This window comes from Aspergillus uvarum (genome assembly GCF_003184745.1).
Source record: "Aspergillus uvarum CBS 121591 unplaced genomic scaffold BO82scaffold_29, whole genome shotgun sequence".
Classification (NCBI taxonomy): Eukaryota; Fungi; Ascomycota; class Eurotiomycetes; order Eurotiales; family Aspergillaceae; genus Aspergillus; species Aspergillus uvarum.
In genome coordinates, this window is record NW_020291326.1 from 326,103 (window position 1) to 345,935 (window position 19,833).

The 19,833-nt window shown below is 51.1% G+C and overlaps 8 protein-coding genes across 8 annotated transcripts; 5 read left to right on the plus strand and 3 right to left on the minus strand.

The window, feature by feature from the left end:
* Window positions 1–138: 138 nt before the first annotated feature.
* On the plus strand, window positions 139–1,011 carry BO82DRAFT_354674 (dolichol-phosphate mannosyltransferase subunit 3). The gene is made up of 3 exons (XM_025635259.1): window positions 139–403; window positions 468–536; window positions 616–1,011. The coding sequence occupies exons 1-3, from the start codon at window positions 356–358 to the stop codon at window positions 775–777; spliced, it is 279 nt and encodes a 92-aa protein (XP_025491638.1). The 5' UTR covers window positions 139–355; the 3' UTR covers window positions 778–1,011.
* A 540-nt stretch (window positions 1,012–1,551) lies between these two features.
* On the minus strand, window positions 1,552–2,550 carry BO82DRAFT_284260 (xanthine phosphoribosyltransferase; the record flags this gene model as incomplete). The annotated part of the gene is made up of 5 exons (XM_025631451.1): window positions 1,552–1,600; window positions 1,672–1,784; window positions 1,851–2,163; window positions 2,227–2,333; window positions 2,518–2,550. The coding sequence occupies 5 exons, from the start codon at window positions 2,548–2,550 to the stop codon at window positions 1,552–1,554; spliced, it is 615 nt and encodes a 204-aa protein (XP_025491639.1).
* Window positions 2,551–4,008: 1,458 nt separating this feature from the next.
* BO82DRAFT_336206 (SDR family oxidoreductase) lies at window positions 4,009–5,534 on the plus strand. Its single transcript, XM_025633334.1, has 6 exons — window positions 4,009–4,096; window positions 4,203–4,427; window positions 4,477–4,484; window positions 4,547–4,698; window positions 4,775–4,869; window positions 4,930–5,534. The coding sequence occupies exons 1-6, from the start codon at window positions 4,053–4,055 to the stop codon at window positions 5,306–5,308; spliced, it is 903 nt and encodes a 300-aa protein (XP_025491640.1). The 5' UTR covers window positions 4,009–4,052; the 3' UTR covers window positions 5,309–5,534.
* Window positions 5,535–5,843: 309 nt separating this feature from the next.
* On the plus strand, window positions 5,844–7,622 carry BO82DRAFT_374863 (succinate--CoA ligase (GDP-forming) subunit beta; the record flags this gene model as incomplete). The annotated part of the gene is made up of 8 exons (XM_025637446.1): window positions 5,844–5,897; window positions 5,979–6,062; window positions 6,127–6,199; window positions 6,256–6,355; window positions 6,420–6,965; window positions 7,020–7,066; window positions 7,123–7,415; window positions 7,488–7,622. 8 exons carry the CDS (start codon window positions 5,844–5,846, stop codon window positions 7,620–7,622), a joined length of 1,332 nt encoding a protein of 443 aa, XP_025491641.1.
* A 481-nt stretch (window positions 7,623–8,103) lies between these two features.
* BO82DRAFT_284293 (F-box domain protein) lies at window positions 8,104–9,713 on the minus strand (the record flags this gene model as incomplete). The annotated part of the gene is made up of 3 exons (XM_025631454.1): window positions 8,104–8,920; window positions 9,065–9,465; window positions 9,546–9,713. Coding segments are annotated over 3 exons (1,386 nt in total), but the record flags the coding sequence as incomplete, so codon positions are not given.
* Window positions 9,714–11,250: 1,537 nt separating this feature from the next.
* Window positions 11,251–13,938, plus strand: BO82DRAFT_85314 (HSF-type DNA-binding domain protein). The gene is made up of 6 exons (XM_025641598.1): window positions 11,251–12,045; window positions 12,141–12,239; window positions 12,310–12,377; window positions 12,438–12,778; window positions 12,854–12,923; window positions 12,977–13,938. The coding sequence occupies exons 1-6, from the start codon at window positions 11,663–11,665 to the stop codon at window positions 13,783–13,785; spliced, it is 1,770 nt and encodes a 589-aa protein (XP_025491643.1). The 5' UTR covers window positions 11,251–11,662; the 3' UTR covers window positions 13,786–13,938.
* A 720-nt stretch (window positions 13,939–14,658) lies between these two features.
* On the minus strand, window positions 14,659–16,467 carry BO82DRAFT_374865 (uncharacterized protein; the record flags this gene model as incomplete). Its single annotated transcript, XM_025637447.1, has 3 exons — window positions 14,659–15,154; window positions 15,286–15,534; window positions 16,019–16,467. 3 exons carry the CDS (start codon window positions 16,465–16,467, stop codon window positions 14,659–14,661), a joined length of 1,194 nt encoding a protein of 397 aa, XP_025491644.1.
* A 571-nt stretch (window positions 16,468–17,038) lies between these two features.
* On the plus strand, window positions 17,039–19,461 carry BO82DRAFT_336224 (uncharacterized protein). Its single transcript, XM_025633335.1, has 2 exons — window positions 17,039–18,046; window positions 18,096–19,461. The coding sequence occupies exons 1-2, from the start codon at window positions 17,181–17,183 to the stop codon at window positions 19,093–19,095; spliced, it is 1,866 nt and encodes a 621-aa protein (XP_025491645.1). The 5' UTR covers window positions 17,039–17,180; the 3' UTR covers window positions 19,096–19,461.
* The last annotated feature ends 372 nt before the right edge of the window (window positions 19,462–19,833 follow it).

Here is a 19,833-nt window from a genome sequence, read left to right on the forward strand (position 1 = left end):
AAATGCAATGATCTCCTGTTGACGTATGTCCAATGTGTCAGCAACAAAGGGTAACGTGGCTACGTGGTAATACGAAGTAAGTACCTCAGGTATCTTACCAGATGCCAACCTGTCATGAGGGGCGGCTGCAGCAGTACGGTAGACACAGCGGCCAAGGGGCGCAGCCGGTCTCACCTACAGCGCGTCAATACGGCGAAGAAGGACAGCACTGCGGATCTTCAATCTAGTCACTCATTCCTATAATTCAAAGCAATCCTTTAACTAACCTCTCTCCCCTCATCAATTACATCGCAACAGCCTGGCTTCCAGTTTTGCGCTTGGACTTGTATTCAACTTCCAAACCACGACCATCACCATGACGCGTGCTCAGCAGACCCTCTCCGTTCTCCTGCTCGTCTCCTCGGTATGATGGATACCCTCGCCCCCTCAACGCTATATTGATCGCTAATGCGGAGTCTTGGATTCAGCTCTACCTTTCTCTATACCTGGGTCTTGTGCCCCTCAACGAAATCATTCAGAATGAGATAATCCCTGTCGTGCGTCCTGCAATGCAACCCGGCCCTTTCTCTGTCCCCTGCCTCTCACCCCGCTGACCATCTGCGTCTTCCGAACTAGCTTCCCTTCTATGCTCTGATATGCTTCGGATGCTACCTCCTTGGCCGCTTAGGCTTAGCGATTCTCACCTTCAACGATGTCCCGGAGGCGCACACGGAGCTGCAAAAGGAGATCGAACAGGCCAAGGCCGAATTGCGTAGGGCGAATATCGACGTTGACTGAAGTGTTTGATGCGGGCGGACGATTGGACCATTCAAATCTCCACCAATGTACTTTATTGTGTGGACTCTGTACAATTTATGTTTATCCTATAACGCATCGCATATGAGAGAGGGGTTGGCGTTTGGTGCGGCACATCCACAAGCGTTGAATTGCTAAGGGCAAGGATCGATATTACAGGGGCTGCACAGGAATGGCTGTAGCTTAAGATTTATCTAGTGGATGATTCCTATGATCATATCGCTTCCCCTGTGATATAGTAGTCTGTCCTATAAGTTATGCAGGGCCCTATAGGCAATCTAGACCAAAAACCAGATAGGCCAAGGACAATGGCTCGAAGTAGCTGCTTCCATCTTGTTGTGCCGGATGAAGATCCAACAGATACGCTGAAATGTAGGGGTTTCCCCTAACCAGTCATGGTGGTTCCGGAGGGGTAAGCGCAGTACTCGAAGACGCTACGGCCGTCTTTCTAGTTCTGTGGGAATGATGAAATATCCCATTCGCGGAGCGGGCGGGAGCGTCCACATCGAATAGAGAGTCGCTGCATTTTGGCATGCAAAGCCAGACGATTTGATCTTCAGTGGTCTCTTGCTTTTGTTCTATAAAAATCAATCAAATAACACCATCCAGCAATGTCCGATGTCGGAAAAAAAGAGTATAAAGTGTCTTGTAAAGCGAAGCAATGTGTATGCATGATAGATGAACTGGGATGCAGGAACGGCGGGCCCGGGACATCGAGCGTCGGATAAGTTATACAAGTGGTGACGGACGAGGAGCTTAGAAGAGAGGATTTTCCTTGGCCAAGCGGTCGTGCTCATCAATGTCCCTGTTGTAGTGTGTCAATAACACCTTCTAACGGCTGCAATGCAATGGACAATTCGCGGAAGAATAACATACTTGGCTTCCCAAGGATAGCAGATCCACACATCCTCGGTAGTAACCGCGGCATGGTAACGACCGGATTCCATCATATCAGCTGGCAAGACACCCTTCTTGGACTTGTTCTTGTTCTGTATATCGAGTCAGAAAAGTCGGATGCTCTTCTCGGAGTGGGAGAGCATGGAGAAATGTCATACGTGAAGCACGAAAATAGAGAAGTTCGTCTTCTCGCCTTCCCGTCCGAGTTGCTTCTGCGCGTCCTCGACATCCTTCTGGAGCTCGCGCACGGCGTACTCGAGGGTTGTGCGAGTGTCGTCAACCTCATCAACAATAAGGATGTTCTTGCCGATCAAGTTCGACATCTCCAAAGAGCTAAGGTCGAGCCACTGTGTCCGGGTGACCTTGGTACCGGGAACCTCCTCCGGATCGCCGCGGCCGAGGTCCTCATAAAGGGACAAACCGATAGCCTGGATAGGAATGTTGGGCTCGCCCGAGCGCTTCAGGAAAGATCTAGGCGAGAGAAGAATTAGAATAAGCAGCTCTGGGTTTCACTTAAAGTGGGCTGCCACGAACCGGAGGATACGAGCAGGAACATAACCACCACCACCAATGGCGATCATCAAATTAGGGCGGATAGTGGACAAGATCTTGTCGGCAGAGTCCTGGCATAGTTTGTGGACCTGTCACGTTCCGGTAGACGTTAACCAAATGATCGACGGTGATTTTATAAACCCATGCTGGACCTGGCGAGACAGTGCGCGCATGCGGACAGTGATAGCGAGCAAGAGATACTGCGCGAGAGGGGCGGGCGAAGCAAAGGTCTGGTCTGCAGGAGGCCACAAACAAAGAAGTAAGCAAGCATACCTGGTTATAGGTGACATAGTACTTTTGCGTCATTTTGGCGGCGGGGAGGCAAGTAAACACAGAGTGTTGGATATGGTGCGTACGAAAGTAGAGAGATCGGAGATTGAATCTGGTGGATTGGAGCTTTGACTGAGCACTACAGCGGGAAGTAGAGGGGGAAAATTTTTTAGAAAATGATCGTGCCACAAAGATAAGACAAGCAATGAGGGGTAAATTTAAGGGCACTTAAGAAGAAAATAATTATCCAAATCCGAAATTTTCTTCTCTTGTCTTTTTTTTTATTCTTCTTTTTCCCTTTTTTTGGTTTCCTTACTTAATGACGCACTAAAGGAGTCAAGACTGCACAGAGTCACAGACTGGGGATAAGCAGAGGATAAGGTTGCCCGCCATCGCCCGCCTGCCAAGTGCCTAACTAGACATGCAAGGGACCTATCAGCATACAGTTCCGGCCGCTAAATCCCTGAACTGCCCCGCAGTCTCGCTTCCGCAGAGACGGAGTCCGGAGACCTCCGGTAGCATATGTTAGCTTGTAGGTAATGTTTGTATGGTCTTCAAAATCGATTCCATGCATGTACTGGACGTCTATGGCACTTCAAGAAATATACTCAAATAATCCAACTCTTTCCTGTGGCTACAAAGCTCCTCGAGCCGTCTGTCAAAGGGGTCCGTGCGATTGCTCGAAGAGGCGCACTAGCACCTTAGCCTAACGCTTCTGCTAGTATGGGTTTTTATAGTCGCCCTTACCTGATTGTCTATAGTCAGACCTGAGTTTTAGTGCTTGGTGGCTCAAGATACGAATAATAATAAGGGATCAAGTTAATTCAACTATAACAATCTCCTCTTTTGTACTAGCCCAGTCGGTTTTATCTGGAATCGGAATCTAAATCGCAATTACTAGCGACTATGCACATTGGGGATCCCGCCTCATTGGGTCCCAGACTATGGTTTAGCGGGGTAGATCTGAAGCAACAATATAGATTGGGTGATAAAGCTCCCAGATCGTGTATTTAGAGCCTTTCACAGGATATCAGATCGATAGCCTTCAAAATAGAACGGAGTGGCAGGTGTTTCTGTGGGAGAGTATGACTGCAGGTACTGAGTGTATATATCACCCAATGCATGTTGTAGTACGCACGCCTCAAGACCTATGGATTGGGTCATCTTTCTTCAATATTCATGGACACGAAGCCATCATCTGCTACCGTCATTTGTGGCAGAAATAGCTCTTACTAATCTATCTTTCCGTTGTGGTTTGTTTTATAGATGGAATCTCTTTCTTTTTCCAAAATCGTCAAGGGTAGTGGCAGGCAGGCACTCGCACGGGTACATACCTACCGATGGTCACTACCCCAATGTACGAAATGGGTTTCTTGGCATAATCCCACCCCTGCAAGCTCATGGCAAGAGTAAATGCCGAGGTTCAAATATATGTCCCCAACCGTGTAACCACTGTGATAAAAAATTGCAACTGTACCGAACAACACCTTTGTAGTAAGACTTACGGACAAAACACGCAAATTAAGAATATTCATACAATGGCCGGCATCGATGACAAGCAAATGTCTGTCCTGATCACAGGGTAAGCTTTAAGACATCTCCTGGATGTGCTTGTAATTTCCACAACACCTAGTGTAGCAGCCTGACACAAGCATTGAATAAATAGAAACTGACTCCGAAAAACATAGATGTTCTCCTGGTGGAATAGGTAACTCTCTGGCTCGTGAATTCCACAGACATGGGCTACGCGTGTTCGCGACAGCAAGAAGTGCGGACACCCTTCAAGATCTGGCATCAATTGGGATCGAAACGTTGAGCCTTGAGGTGGATGACCAAGAAAGCGTACAGTCTTGCTTTTCAGAAATAAAGGCTCGACTCGGAGGCAAAGGCCTCGATTACCTAGTGAATAATGCGTGAGAAATCCTTATACCGTTCGAGTTGACGCGCTAACATGATCTTTAGAGGCCGCAGTAAGTCCTTACTGGCAATGGACGGATGATCAATGGATGGAGATTGATCGCACAATGGACAGATTACACGGTTCCAGCAATGGAGGCTGAGCTCTCGGAAGTCCGCGCAACTTTCGAAACCAACCTCTTTTCAATTATCTACATTTGTCAAGTTTTCTTACCTCTTCTCATTAGAGCCAAAGGAACCATTGTACAAGTCGGAAGTGTCGCTGGGGTATGCATCCACTACCTGAATCATATACTGAGAGAGAGGCGTCGGAATTCGCAGGCTGGTGCTAATACTGACCCAGATTATTCCATATGTCTTTGGGTCGGTCTACAATGCCTCGAAGGCCGCACTGCATTCATTCAGTGAAACTTTACGGGTAGAACTCGCTCCGTTCGGGTATGTGTACCCCGTATTTGCCCTCCTTCTTGCCCCAAAGGCAGCCTCTGACCTTTCTAGGGTCAATGTCACCACGATCGTCACCGGAGGTGTGCAATCCCGTATTGCTCGGATCGAACGTACGCTCGCTCCCAATTCTATGTATCTCCCGATCGAAGAGGAGTACAATCGACGCGTGGTTCACAGTCAGGATGGAGCCATGCCAAATTCCGCTTACGCGCGGAGTGTGGCCTCACAAATACTGTATGGACCAGCCCCATGGCGTTGGGTCTGGCCATGGGCGCGAAGCCGTAGCTGGATCTGGGAAGGTAACAAAAGTTGGGTTGTTTGGCTTTTGAGTGGGGGGTGGGCTTGGACCGGCTTGTTCCAGTTTATGATGACAAGGATGTTCAAGCTTTACAGATTGAAGAAGGTGGAAGATGGGAAGAAAGCCGTGTGAGTCCTTCCAGGTTTACATGGTAAGGAGCCCGTTGTAGTGGGATCATGTGCTGAGGACAAGATTGCAAGATCCAATGAGGTAGATTGATCTGGTCTTGGGACATCTAAGTATGAGCAACTTAGCTCCGGGCTAAGGCTGGCGCCCCTTTTTTTTGCGCCGTCTATTGATATCATGAGAAGGATTGGGTCAAGTAGGGAAAGATAAAGTTAAGGAAACGAGGCATAGTATCTATTCTGCTCAGTCAGTCGTTCGGGATCTCTACGGCTTACTCATGCCGAAAACGCACGCTGGTTGGCCCGTCAGGTGACCTCTCCGATTGCTACCGCCCGTAACGTCCCAAGGTAATAATATCATCCCGAGTTTCGTAGCCGCGAAAAAGAAAGCTGTTCTCCCATCAGCACCCAACTTTCCCCCCTCCCTTATCACCAAACCTCACTTTGGAGGATCTTCTCTTTATCCTACATCCTGCCTCTCTGACAAGTGTCTCTTGATCCCTCTCCCCTCTTTATAGATTTTTTTCCTACTTGGTGCCAAAATGTTCAAGCTTGCCCGCAGCAAACCGGTTACCGCGGCCTTGAGAGCTGCGACGGTGAGTTATCCTTGCCTACTGAAAATTGAGTTCTCCATAATCCAAATGGTCTCACCTGCTAATACTTTTGCTTGCCCATAGGAATCTTCCGTTCAGTCCCGCCTGGGCCAGCAGCAGAGAAACCTCTCCATCCACGAATACCTGTCCGCGAACTTGCTCAAGTCGGTACGGCACACGCGCGCTATCTACAACCATGTTCTGGCTTTTTGCGGTGCTGACAAGTCGCTAGTATGGCGTCGGAATGCCCAAGGGTGAAGTCGCCCGCTCCGCAGAGGAAGCTGAGGCTGTTGCCAAGTCCCTCGGTGCGTTTTCCCATGCTTACAGTTGGAGTCGCGGTTCGCTAAGACTATGGTTATAGGTAACGATGATATGGTCATCAAGGCTCAGGTTCTCGCTGGTGGCCGTGGCAAGGGTACTTTCAGTAACGGTCTGAAGGGTGGTGTGCGCGTGATCTACTCGTGAGTGTGACTCGTAGCGTCATAATTCGCTTCTGCCTATTAACATGAACCATTTTTTCCTCAGGCCTACCGAGGCAAAGATGTTCGCTGGACAGATGATTGGAGAGAAGCTCATCACCAAGCAGACTGGTGCTGCCGGTCGTCTTTGCAACTCCGTTTACATCTGTGAGCGCAAATTCGCTCGTCGCGAGTTCTACCTCGCCGTTCTCATGGACCGTGCTACCCAGGGTCCTGTCATTGTCGCCTCGTCTCAGGGTGGTATGGATATTGAAGCTGTCGCTAAGGAGAACCCCGACGCCATCCTTACTACTCCTATCGATATCAAGGTCGGCGTTACCGACGAGATCGCCACGAAGATCGCTACCGAGCTTGGTTTCTCTGAGCAATGCATTGACGAGGCCCGCGACACTATCCAGAAGTTGTACAAGGTTTTCATGGAGAGGGATGCCACCCAGATCGAGATCAACCCCCTCTCCGAGACTTCTGACCACAAGGTCATGGCCATGGATGCTAAGCTGAACTTCGACGACAACGCCGAATTCAGACAGAAGGAGGTCTTCGAGTGGAGAGACACCACCCAAGAGGACGCTGATGAGGTCAAGGCTGCTACGTATGTTTTCCAAGTGAATCAAACTGATTTGGAGAGATTCTAATCCGGGTATAGACACGGCTTGAACTTCATCAAGCTTGACGGTGACATTGGATGCTTGGGTAAGATCAAATACAAGAACTCAGATTAGCATGCCTTCCGCTAATCTCCAGTGCAGTTAACGGTGCTGGTCTGGCCATGGCCACCATGGACATCATCAAGCTTAACGGCGGTAACCCTGCCAACTTCCTCGACGTCGGTGGTGGTGCCACCCCGGCTGCTATCAAGTCCGCCTTCGAGCTTATCACCAGCGACCCTAAGGTGACTGCCATCTTTGTCAACATCTTCGGTGGTATTGTCCGTTGTGACGCTATCGCCCAGGGCTTGATCAACGTCGTGCAGGAGATGGGCCTGCGTACCCCCATCGTTGCCCGTCTTCAGGGCACCAACATGGAGCAGGCGAACAAGCTGGTATGAACACCCATGGCTTTTCATCATTCTTAGTATTAGCGAAGTACCGAGCTAACTGTATTTTCTTTGTAGCTCAACGACTCTGGCCTCAAGATCTTCTCCATTGAGGATCTCCAGAGCGCTGCCGAGAAGTCGGTTCAGTTCTCCAAGGTCGTCAAGTTGGCCCGCGAGATTGATGTCGGTGTTGAGTTTACTCTTGGTATCTAAATTCCATGTCGACATAGAGCTGCGTCTCCTTAGCTGATGCTCCACTATCTCTTGTATTTTTTCTCCTCTTTGGCTTTCTGCAATTTCTTTTCCTGATATCTATATTCTTCTTTCCGGTGGCCGAGAGGACAGGAAGATCCGAATTCGAAGATGCAGCGAGATGCGGAGTTATTGGCCAAGGAGGGCGACAGTCTTTCTTTCTTAAGGTTTGATGCTAACGCACTGCTGCTGCTTAGAGAATGATCGGTCATAAGGGAGTTGCCCACGAGTTAAACTTAATGGTGATACACGAGATCGATCCAGGCGAAAGTACCTGGGAAATTCTTATAGATGGTTCTGTATATCGTCCATGTCTAGGTTTATTTCTTTTGTCAATGTCTTCGTTACAACGAGTTAGACTATTCGTGCCGTTTGAGAACGATGGCTGTCCCGCTAGAATTGGCTTCTCGATCTTAGAGCCTGATCAGCGAACCATCAGGTCTTAAGAATCAGCCGTAAACTCAGCGTTGGCCAGAGCATCATCATCCACAGGCCAGGCTCTTGTCTCGGTCTGGTGGACCTGGAGAACAAACTCCCGATCCCCAAGGAGAAAACCGTCCGCTTCGTGACAGCTCGGATCCATTCCTCTCGCCGCTCGATGGGATGGTTGGGCTGATGTGTTAGATATCCATAGAGCTGGTCTGCCGCCGTCCTCTCTAAGGTAGTACAGCAGATTGTGGTCCACAGCCGCCGCACTTAAAAAATGATAGGGCCTGTCATCCCAGGTGAATTCATGCAGGCTGATTTCATCCATCTCAGGGTCGTAAGTAGCTATAACCCACTGAAATGATCGTGTGGCGGCCCCGTTCAATGGTGACTGCACAAAGAACACCGCGAACCGGTAATGATTAATGTCCCAAGACCGGCTCAGTATCTCGAGCGACCAATCCCGATAAACGGCAGATAACGCAAAAGCGCGCTGGGTGTGCGCGTGTCCTTCACCATCCATGGAATATTTTCTTATGCACACTCGGTACGTCTCCTGAAGTTTGATATGGACAACGACGAGGGTCTTTGTGGCGGGCAGCAAGTCTAGTAATGCCACTTGGGGAACATTCTCGACGGTGTGAGCGGCACGCGACCACATGTCCCAGTAGGTGACGGATTCACTATCGATCTTGTCCCCAGATTCCGTGACCGTAGAACTGTTGTAGGCTACAGCGACTGTGTTGTCGCGTACAACGAAGCCGGTCACATTGAGGGATGGGATACGGAACCAGGCGTGCTCCTCGGTCTCCAGGTCCCATACATGACAATACCTGAGGAAAATCATTTTGTCCTATGAGCCCTTGCACGCACTATACACCCCAAGATCGTCCGATCATGTTTCTCGAGCTATCATCTAGACAAAGCGGGGGTTGAAAGAAAGGAAAAAAAAAAAATAAAAAAAAAAAAAAACTTACGCGCGAGTGCTGATCGCTACAACCACGGATTTCGAGATCCCTACCAATCGAAAGCGATCCCGGTTTTCGGTGCAGAACTGCTGCCTTGCACCGTTGCGAATACTATGAACGACGAGGAGGTCGGGGCACCTAAGCCAAGCAAACCTCCCGTGGGCGTACGCGAAGGTGTTGGGCGCGGGGGCGCTGTGGGGGCTTGGTTGGCCATCGATAACTCTCACGGCCCTCCGTGCGGCGGCGGCGGCAGCAGCGACGGGTGGGCCGCGCTCCAGAGAGAGCCTCCGTTGCGCGTACCGCGTGATCTGGGCCGTGGTGAGGTGCGCACTGGGATTGTTCGTCCATTGGCGATATACGGTGCGCTGGGCGGAAGCAGATGACAGGAGAGCGTGCCATCGTCTCGAGACCTGGGAAGTACGAGCTGCGATAAGTCCCGGTCCATCAACAGATCCAGTCTCCTCCTCCTTTGTCCCTGATAACCACCTACTCTCTTGAGCACGTGAAGATCGGACACGCTCAGATGCTGCACAATTTGAAGGGCGATCTCGGGCAGGGACTCGCCGAGGATGTCTTTCTGGAAGGTTCGCTGTTCGATGCGTGCGCGTAAATCGCACCATTCGGCGGAGTTCAGTTGGTTCAGCAGTCCATGATACCTTCGACTTTGGAGTTAGCACTATCACATCTGGGCGGGGAACAGGATAGGATGGGGGAGGTGGGCTTAGAACGAGTGGGCTCATACGCAGCTCTCCGGGCGGAATTTGTGCTCAGACTATTAAAAAGGGAGATGATCTGCTGGATGGTTGTGGCATTATCACTAGATGGGGAATCCAGACTCATAACTGAATTCGGGCACTACACGCGGGAGGGGGGAAATGTTGTGGGGATAGGGAACAAGGAATCATCAAAGGAAAAGAACAGGTAGAATATAGGTAGCAGTGCTTGTGGCGTAATAAGACAGGGAAAGTTGCAAGAATAGAATGCGAGGAGAGAAGATGGAGCTGTCGCATTGACTATTGTAGATTAAGTTTGATTATTGACAAGACAGGATTTCCGGCTATGGATCTGCTGGAGTGTCTTCATATATTCCAAACTACTGAGAAAGATGTAGCTTTACTTCCTAGTCATGATTCGCATAGTACATACAATGTAGGCAAAAATACTGAATATATATCAAATCTGTGGTAAATACATTATTCTTCCAAGTTACGCACTTCCTTGTTTGTTCATCTCCCTTATTTAGGGTTGTTACTATTGTTGTTTGTGATTGATTAATTGATCTCATTGTTCTCTCCTCGGCGGTTCCTCCCGCTGCCTTCATCAGAACAAAGTACGGAAGGCTCTCCAGCAGCTTATTTATGAGTGACTAGTACGAGGATGCTACTCCGTAGTTCCCACGGAAGAAGCAGCCTGCGCTGCAGATCTGATCGCCTTCTGGCCCCCTTCCACAACGCCTCGTCCCTGATCGTATTCAGGGACTGCTGTCGGCTGGGCCAAGACCTTCCCTGTTTCTGATGTCGGATGTTCTGATGATGAACTGCCCCCCTCTTCGTCCTCGGCGCACTGCTATTCAATACACATCCCGTCGTATCTTAGGGGGTTCAGAAGGGAAGAGAGGAAGGAAGAGGAAGCTTCTAGTATTGAGGATGATTTGACATCGAATGGAACTAGCAACACACGAGACAACAAGACTTGTTGACCACCCACGGGCGATTTCTTCTCTTCCAAGTTGCTTTTGAGCTCCACCGAACAAGCTACGGATAGTACACGAGAAGCATCCATCCAACGGACTAACCAGCAGAATGAGCCTCGATCAGCATTTCAGAAGAAAAGAAAAGAGAACCCCGAGAACCGAAAATTGAAAATAGGCAAGCAAAGCTAGGGTCAACCAATGGAACAAGCCCAGGATGATCGAGGCAGCGGAGACTTCGAAGAACTTACCTCTGAAGTGTTGATCCTCAGTTCCGGTCCGTTCGGCCCAGACCCTCTTTTTTTACCCTCTTTCTTGTCTCTCTTTCTCTCTCTCTATCTCGCGGTCTCGCAGTCTTGCAGCCTCTCTGTCTCGTTCTTCGCTTTGGACTTGTAAATCTTCATCACCATCAATTTAAATCATCTATTTTTCCCTACCACTATTGACACCATTTCCTCGATTTATTTCTTCCTCCTTCTGTAATTTCAATTTCTCTTCCCCTCTTTCCCTCTTGCCCCCCTCCCCTTTTCCTCTCTTCTTCAAATCTAGCTCTCTTATTGCCCAATCTACTATTGTTCCTTTCCTCCTATCGCCATCTGCCTTTTCACCCTAAACCCGCCCCACAGGGCAACCTCAACTTCTTCCTTTTTTTCTTCCTCTCTCAATTACATGGTTCGACAGAAATCCAGAAGCCGGACAGAATATAACGAAAAAGGCACCCAACCTTATCATTAGACTGGAAGGAAGGAAGACCGGAACACGAAAAGCAGCATTGAATTTTGCTGGGTCTTTCTCTTCCTACCGGTCTATCTTTCGGTCACCCGTACTTCGTTTCCACCTCTCCCCCCCCCCTCCTCCTCCGTCGCCGCCGCCTCCTCTTCTTCCTATTCTCTTTTCCTCTGGACTTACTGCGCGAGATGAGCAGCAGCCTCGCCGATATTCCCTCCAGGAACTCCCTTCTTGCTGCCCCTTCTGCTATTGCTGCCACCGATGCGCCGGGCAAAGTCCGAAAGATCCCTGTCCTCTCCTCCTCCGTCGTTCCAACATCCTTCCAATCGAACGGTGATCCCATGGATGTCACACCTCCAGCCCCGGGCCCTGCGCCCCCCATCCACAGCAGCCCGGATAGCGATCGAACGGGCACGAACCTCAACATCACTACCACGACAGCTCCTAACAGCTCGGCCGACTCACAGGGTGTGAATCACCATCACCTAGGCCCTAATCAGGCAATCGGTGCCGCGGCCGCCGCGCAGCAGCCAAAGGTCGTTCAAACAGCCTTTATCCACAAGCTTTACAAGTACGTCAGCCGCCGGACTCAATCGTCTTCGTCTCCCCCAGGGATGCCACTCTGTTCTGTGGATTCGCACACTGACAATCAAATGAAATGATTAGTATGCTCGAAGATCCTAGCATTCAGCACCTAATATCGTGGTCCAATACCAATGATAGCTTCGTTATGTCGCCCACCTCCGAATTCTCCAAAGTACTCGCGTGAGTTTCTCTACTCCAGCGCACCGCATCTATCGCCCACGGGAGAGAAGGCGCTGACAGATCTATGCAGCCAGTACTTCAAGCACACCAATATATCCTCATTCGTCCGGCAATTGAATATGTATGGATTTCACAAAGGTATGCTGGTCCAGGTGGAAGATGGATGGGTGCACCGTTACTGATGCCATTGGACACCAGTGAGCGATGTCTTTCATACTGGGTCTCCGGATTCTGCTCTCTGGGAGTTCAAGCACGGAAATGGCAACTTCAAGCGTGGCGATCTTGTCGGGTTGCGTGAAATTAAGCGACGCGCATCCCGCCATGCGTTGATCCATCGCGATTCTTTTCCAGGCCACAAGGCTGCCTCGCAACCGGGCACGCCAGCTGAGCCTGTCCCGGATGCCACTGAAGCACGCTTGATGAACCTGGAACATTCAATGTTCGATATGCATGCCCGTCTCACGCGCGCCGAAGAAGGGAACGTGGCGCTCAATGCGCGATGCCAATCGATGGCGGAGAGTTTGATCCGTTGTTATCATGTGCGTGGGCCCGATCGTTTCAGATTGCATGCAAGCTGTGCGGCAACGACAGTACTGATTTCGTCTTCGAAATAGTGGACACATTCGATTTCTCGATTCCTTCAAGGGATGATTCCTGATCGCGAAAGCATCTTGTATCGTGATGGTAAGCTTCGTCGCCTTTAGTCCTTGAAATTCGGGTGACCTAACCTGTAGTAGTGACCGGCATGCAAGCCGAACTAGAGAAACATTTAGATGCCGTGCGGTCTCTCGAGCACTCTCAGGATCCTTACCTATCAGTCCGCCAGCCGTACGTTGCCAATATCTCCATCGAACCCGGCCCGCCGTTGTCCCCGCGTCAAATCCCTCAGGAGGATGGACGTCGTCCTTCGATGATGGAGAACCCGTCTCGGCCCACCATGATCCGTCCTCCTGTTCCCCCACATTTGGCTGCATCCCCCCGTCGCTTTGGTTCAATTGGGACTGGGCATTCCTCCCCGAACTACAGCCGCCCCCAGGTGCCGGCTGTGGTCACCCCACAACAGCCTGTGCCTCATCCCCTATCTTCGGTCTCGTCTCCTCCAGGCCCCAACCTCACTCGTCGCCATACTTCAGCCGATATCAGACAGCATGGCTGGCCGCCACCGGGAGTGTCGCCATTCCCATCAACTCATTTGCCCACCCATGCGGCGAATCCCTGGTCGCCGTCGCGACACCGAACTCCGACCTCAAGTGAGCAGCAAGTACGCGATGTGTTGGCACAATACGAAATGGGCGCCCCACGGCGCCTACAGGAAAGCAATCGTCATGCGACTCCTCCCTTACACCCTGATCAGACTGTTCCCGCCGATAATGGGTGGCCCCTAGGTCCCAGGTTCCCTCGCCACGAAATATCCCTTCCCGCAACACGGCGCTCCAGCATGGCAAGCAATGTTCATTCACTTCTTAACCCCGCCGATACGGCTGAGCGACCGGACGAAGACCAACATGCGTTGGCGGACGATCGGAAGCGGAAGCGGCTCGAGTAGACCACGGGACGCGCAAAGTTTCGGTTTTGTCTCAAGCAGCGCTCTCAGGCAGCTTCTCGCATAGTACGCGACTGCAGCGAATTCGATTTCTCGATACAGTCTCCCTAATTTCTCTCTGGGTGTGGCGCAGACGCTTGGAAAGAAAAATCGATTTGGAAAAAGACAACAAATACACCAGTCCCTCCCCATCGTACACTGGCCAAGTCTGCGCACTGGGGGCATCACTCTGCCTGTAATTTTTCATATCTCCCTTACACGCTCTTTCGATAATTTAATTGGGTCGGAGCATTTTTTGTACAATCATTCATGAGGGTGTGTGAAAGAGGGCTTGGCTCGTTTGTAGCCTATTACTTTTGCGCAGGGTGTTTCTTCAATCCTGCTACCCTCTTACACTACTTGGACAGCATGCATCATTGGTGGTGTTACCTGCACCAAACACTTTGGGATTATCATTATCAATTCCCATAGTTCACACCGCTGGTTCCCCCAGTCATCGATAGGTGACCATGCATACTAGCATTTCAGGCTAATTAGGCCACTTCTGTTTATTTATACTATATACCCTGGGTTGAGTGGAACAGAATACTGCTTGGGGACACTAATTTAGAAATGAATCTATAGTGACTTTTTGACTAAGACAATGTATAGAATTCAGCTTTCACACTAGGCAAAGACTGGTTTGTGTTGGCTAATGCTGAGTATATCGATATGATCACTAAATTCAGAACGAACGAATGAACATTGGTAGAGGTAGGTGGTTGCTTGAAATATGGACGATGCTGTATGCCACCGGATCGAGCGGGTATCAATATTGTGTTTGATTTATGCCTCTATACACAAGAGTGGTCGATTACCGAAACATGCACCTAGTAGTCACCTCTTCTTTCTCTTCTTCGACCGTTCGGCCAAGATCTCATCCAAAAAGCTTGTGCCCTTTTTCCTACCTCTTCGGCCAGTTGAGGGTTGCGATGGAGCCCCTTCTGATTTATCCTCGCCACCAACATCTGTCACCTTGGCCTCCGAGCTCATGTTTTCGGTTTCTCCCGGAATTTGTTGAGGAACAGCTGCTTTCCTCTTCCTTGAAAAAGAGTTATTCTTTGTGCCAATAAGAGCCAGGCGACCTTCCTCCTCATCCTCATCCTCCTGGTCAGCCCCGTGACCGGCGCCGGACGCCGCCGCCTTCACCAACGGTCGACCTGTCGCTGTACCAGCGGAGGACGGCCCTGTCTTTGCATTAGCCTTGGCCGCCATGACTTTCTGGTAATTGCGACCGAGAAGCTGTTTCCGTAGTTTGTCATTTGAGTCCAGTTCCGTGCGATTCCAACTTCCATCCGCGGCTTTCGTCGGCAAAGGCGCTCCAACTCCGAGCCTGTGATTATCGCCGCCCAGAATCAAGAGGTCAGCGACACGAGCAAAATATATCTCACGAGAGGAAAACACGTTTTCCTGTGTCTAAATATTGGTGAAGGGGGTTGGGGAGGTGGGGGGGGGTTCGGTTACGTTTCTGGGACCGCTGTAAATATCTCATCCTCTTCGCGCTGCAACTCCTCTTCGGATTTCACATTGGCCTGGTCCTCCGTCGTCGGAGCTGGGAGCCATGATGCGACAAGCCGTTGACTGCGGGCCAGGGCGACATTGGCCTTGTTGAGGATGATGTCTGTTTCCGATTGTGATATTGACATCCTGGCATTAATTTCTGATCTGATGATCTGGCTTGGCTCATAAGGGAGGGGTTTGCTCTTCTGGGATCTCTATTGTCTCAGAGAGAACTGGTTCATTCATATTGAACTTTTTTTGCGATAGCGAGGCGGCAGATTGGGGCAGAATCCATACGGGGTGCGGGAGACTGGGCCGGGGTCTTCACCGCTTTGTAATCTTTCGATAAGGTTAATTGGTTTGGAATATCTTTATAGGACTACCAAGTTATGGTTTGCATGCTCTACATAGAGTATTTATTGTTCATTTGCACATGTACCGTGGATTGCATGCTTGGAGTGATATCGCAGTTACTGATTGCGTCGGAGAAGTTTATTGGGGGATCATCTTGTTACTACCATAGTAGTTTATATACACTTCGCGCATATCTGGGAGGCTCTAAACATCTATATTCTTAATATATACACGCACACGCACACGCACACGCACAAAACCATGGAAGACAGGGTATAATCATCGTCTAAAGGCGGAGGGAGGGATCGGGAGAGGCGTAAAGTCTTTTCATCAATTGTCTCACGTGTGGGCTTCCTCTTGATGTTTCTGCTTCAACCTCTTCTCCGTCTTCATGAACTCCCGGATCCCGACGGGAATATCAGCGAACAGGTCCTCGTTGGGATCCGGCAGCGTCCAGTTCGTTTCACTGCCCCCGCCATCGTCGTCCATACTACCACTGGCGGCGTTGACCTCGGACCTCGGCGTCTGGCGCTGGTCCTTGCCGTCGCTTGTTGCGGGCGAGCCCTTGGCCTTCGCCTGCGCAAGCCGCGCGGCCCATTCCTCCAGCTCGTCCCGATAGTCGTCCCACACGCAGTGCACGCAGCCGCTCATGCAGCAGTTGTCGGGTTCCTCCGGGCGCGGGGGGATCGCGACCCCGTTCACGGTTTTCCAGGTCGCGTCCGGTGCGGCCCCGGGATCGTATCGCGAGGCTCGGCCGGGGCCTGCGAGACGCGTCCCGAAGACAATGGCCATTTTCTCCTCCGGTGTCTGGGGTCCTGTCGAGGCGGCCGGTTCCTCGAGTGGCTCGCGGGGTTGTTGCGGGGGACTGGTCTGCCGGTCGTACGGGGAGCGGGTTGAGAGGATATCGTGGTAGTAACCGGCCAGTGGTTGCGCTTGTGTATGCCCGTTCTCGTCGGCCTTGACCGTTCCGTTGCGCAGAGCGGCGGCATGGCCATGCGTGGCTAGAGGGCGAGCGGAGAAGGAGAATGCATGTTGTCTGATAATGAAGGGCGCGATTTGCGACCATCGACGCAGACCCTTGCTGCTGCTGCTGCAGATTAAGGATGTTGTTCGCGCGAAAGACGGCGCAAGAGCCAGGAAGGGGCGTTCCATTTGTTCTGGGGTGTCGACGGAGGAGGGGAAAGAAAAGCAGGCAGAAAGAGAAACTTGAGGATCGCCGATGCGGCCGGTTATGTCATAAGTTGGTTCCGCGGGCGGGAGGAATCGATTGCATGGAGGCAAACAGTGCAAACCTTAACTTAGTTGACTTACCGTCCGGGCGCATGTAAACACCGGCTCAATCTAACTTCAGCTCAGTTCGTTTCTTATACGCAAACTTTTTTTTTCGGTCTCTTTTCACAACATCAATCAGTACTAGGAAGGGTGGTTATTCTAGCGCTTGTATCGCACCCCGAGAGCCACCTGTGCGGAGCGATTCAGTGGCTGTTGAGGTCAGCGCGTCGCAAATGAGCAACCCTCCTCCACCGAATGTCGCGCAACCACAAACGAACGAGCGTGCCTCGTTCCAGGCACCGACAAGAGCCAGCTTAGCAAGAGCACACCCCACTCTCCTCGAACGCGCGCTGAGCAGATCGCCCGTGCGAAGCCCACAGAGACCGACTCAGGCGGATGCACGGGCTGTCGGCTTGAGAGACCGGAAGGCTCTCAGACCATCATTGACTTCATCCGGCAGTCCACTGAAACACCGCAAGAAGGCGAAGCCGTCGCCCCGACTATCAAGCAGTCTCAATGTCTTTGCTGCGCCACCGAGGCGAGTCTCAACTCGAATAACCGCCGCTGATTTGGCTTTTGGGTCCCCCGCTTCGACGCAGCGGAGTCTCGAGGAACCGCGACACATCAATACGCCAGGTGACCAACTGACATCGGAGCTGGGTAGCGTGACCGGGGATCTGGACGTGACTGGGGACCTCAGTCAGTCTTCTTTACAGGAGATACTCGAAGAGCCGGATCTCCCGCCGACACCGACACAGCTGGGGTTGGAACTGCCCCCGGGACGCTCAAAGGGGCTTCTTAGCAGCAGCCCTAGTTCACAACAAGCGAAATGGGGGAGACGACGAACGACGGACAACCCTGAGCAAACACCCTCGAGATTGAGGAGCGTCGATTATGGCGAGGCGGACGATACGACGAAATCGGGACCCACCATGGATTGGGTGTCGTTCCCGGAGCACATCTTGAAAAAGCGAAAGCTGAGGAATGAGCTCTCTGACGAGCTGGAACAACTCAAGAAGGAGATTGCCGAATTGGAAGATTGGTCAAAGGAGTTGAGCCAGGGCGATGAACACACCGAACGTGACTTGTCAAAGTTAATGTAAGCTCCTCCTGACAACTGCTGTAGGACGAGCACTGACCGGTCCTAGTGCCCTGCTATCATCCGCTCACCCTACCGAAACAGCGCCATCTGGTCCTCGCTCAACTGCGACATCGATCCCGTCTCTTATCGCGGCTTTGCTTCCGTTCGCTACGAAGATCCCCCCACCACCGACTGAAGATACACTACCGATCAATCCGTTCGCGCTGGACGAACATGCCCACAAGAAACCTTATCTCACAGCTTTTGCACCATTGGACCTCACCGCATTCTCAGAGCTTGTCCCATCAACCCCAACTGAGCCCTCCCTGGAGAGACATGTTCTAACTTTCACCGCGCCGCATCCGTTTCCTTCCAATCGCTTCCATGTAGCCATTACGTATGATGCCAACCCACAGACACAAACACTGGTCTCAATACGAGTACCACCTACAACCAAAACCGACAAGGCCAGAATGCCCGCCTCCTTACAGCATTGGACGGAGATCCGACTCGCCAACCCGCTCCTGAGTCTTGACATCACGGGACTTTGCTGGGGGATCAATCGGTACTGGGAAGCTGTAATATCACGGGCACAGCTGTGGTCGCAGATGGAGGAGCAACATGCAGATTTGATCCCTGGCCATAGGAGGCCCGGTGCCTCCCCAGCAGCAGGCCCCGACAAATCAAGCACGCTGGATCTGCGCCGCATTCTGCCTCACCTCGAGCGAACGTCTATACTCTTTGAATCGAAGGCCAGACGCCTCAGCCTGCTTCTCTCCTGTGAGTTGAGAATCGACGAATGGTCCAGCGAACCCCAGCTTGTCCCCGGAATCAGCATTTCGAGCATCACCTCCGACGGGGCTCCTGGCCGAAAAGTCGAGCAAGAGTGTAAAAAGCTGTTTCATACTATGTTGACGGAGAACCAAGACAGCCAGCCTGAAGGCGCCACCGACGACTCCAGCGAAACCCAGACCGGCGCCATATTGCGGGCTACGCAGTGCGTTGTAAAAGTTCTGTTTGGAAATAGGGGTGAGCTCGATCATGGTTCCGTGCATGGTACACCTTAAGAGATATCGGACATACGGGTTCAGAAATGTCTAGGTAATGACCAAGTGTGTTTACACGCATCTATGTCTATGGCGTTTGATTGAATTCATGCGTGTGGCGTTGTTGCGTGCTAAGGTTTGGCGTGTTTCTTGTTTCGAATCGGGGAGTTTCCATGAGTACTTGTTTGGTATAGGGTTGAGGCACAGTTTATAGCACGGGCCATTTTAAGGGAAACTCTGTTGTGGGAGGTACAGTGAAATGATTTAATTTGCATACGATAGGCTGCTGGGCCGGGTGTGATAGGGAGAGAGGTTCCGAATGCAAGCTTCCACCCCCCGACATGCCTGCACATGTTAATCAGGAAGAATGACAGCATCGAATCTTTTTATCCTCGTACATTTTGACAGGGCAGTTTTTATTACAGAGAGCGATCTAGGCCTATATGTTCCCCACTTATGTCCTCTATCAAGCACATAACTAGGCTCGAAGTAGGATACTAGACCGTGAAGGATTCTCTGTTCTACAACATATATAACCAGATGGAAAGACCGTGATAGTGACCTTCTACCGTCTACTCGTCAGATCAGGAAAAACATGTTAGGTAATTCTGAAGTGGTGGGGGGGGGGGGGTATCTGCAAGGTCTCGATGTGATTTCTGGTGATAGACAAAAAAAACTTTGATCACAGAACCGAAGTCCGGGGAAGATCGTGGGCAAAAATCGAAAGTCGTAGTGGTGGGACATGAACTTGGGACATTT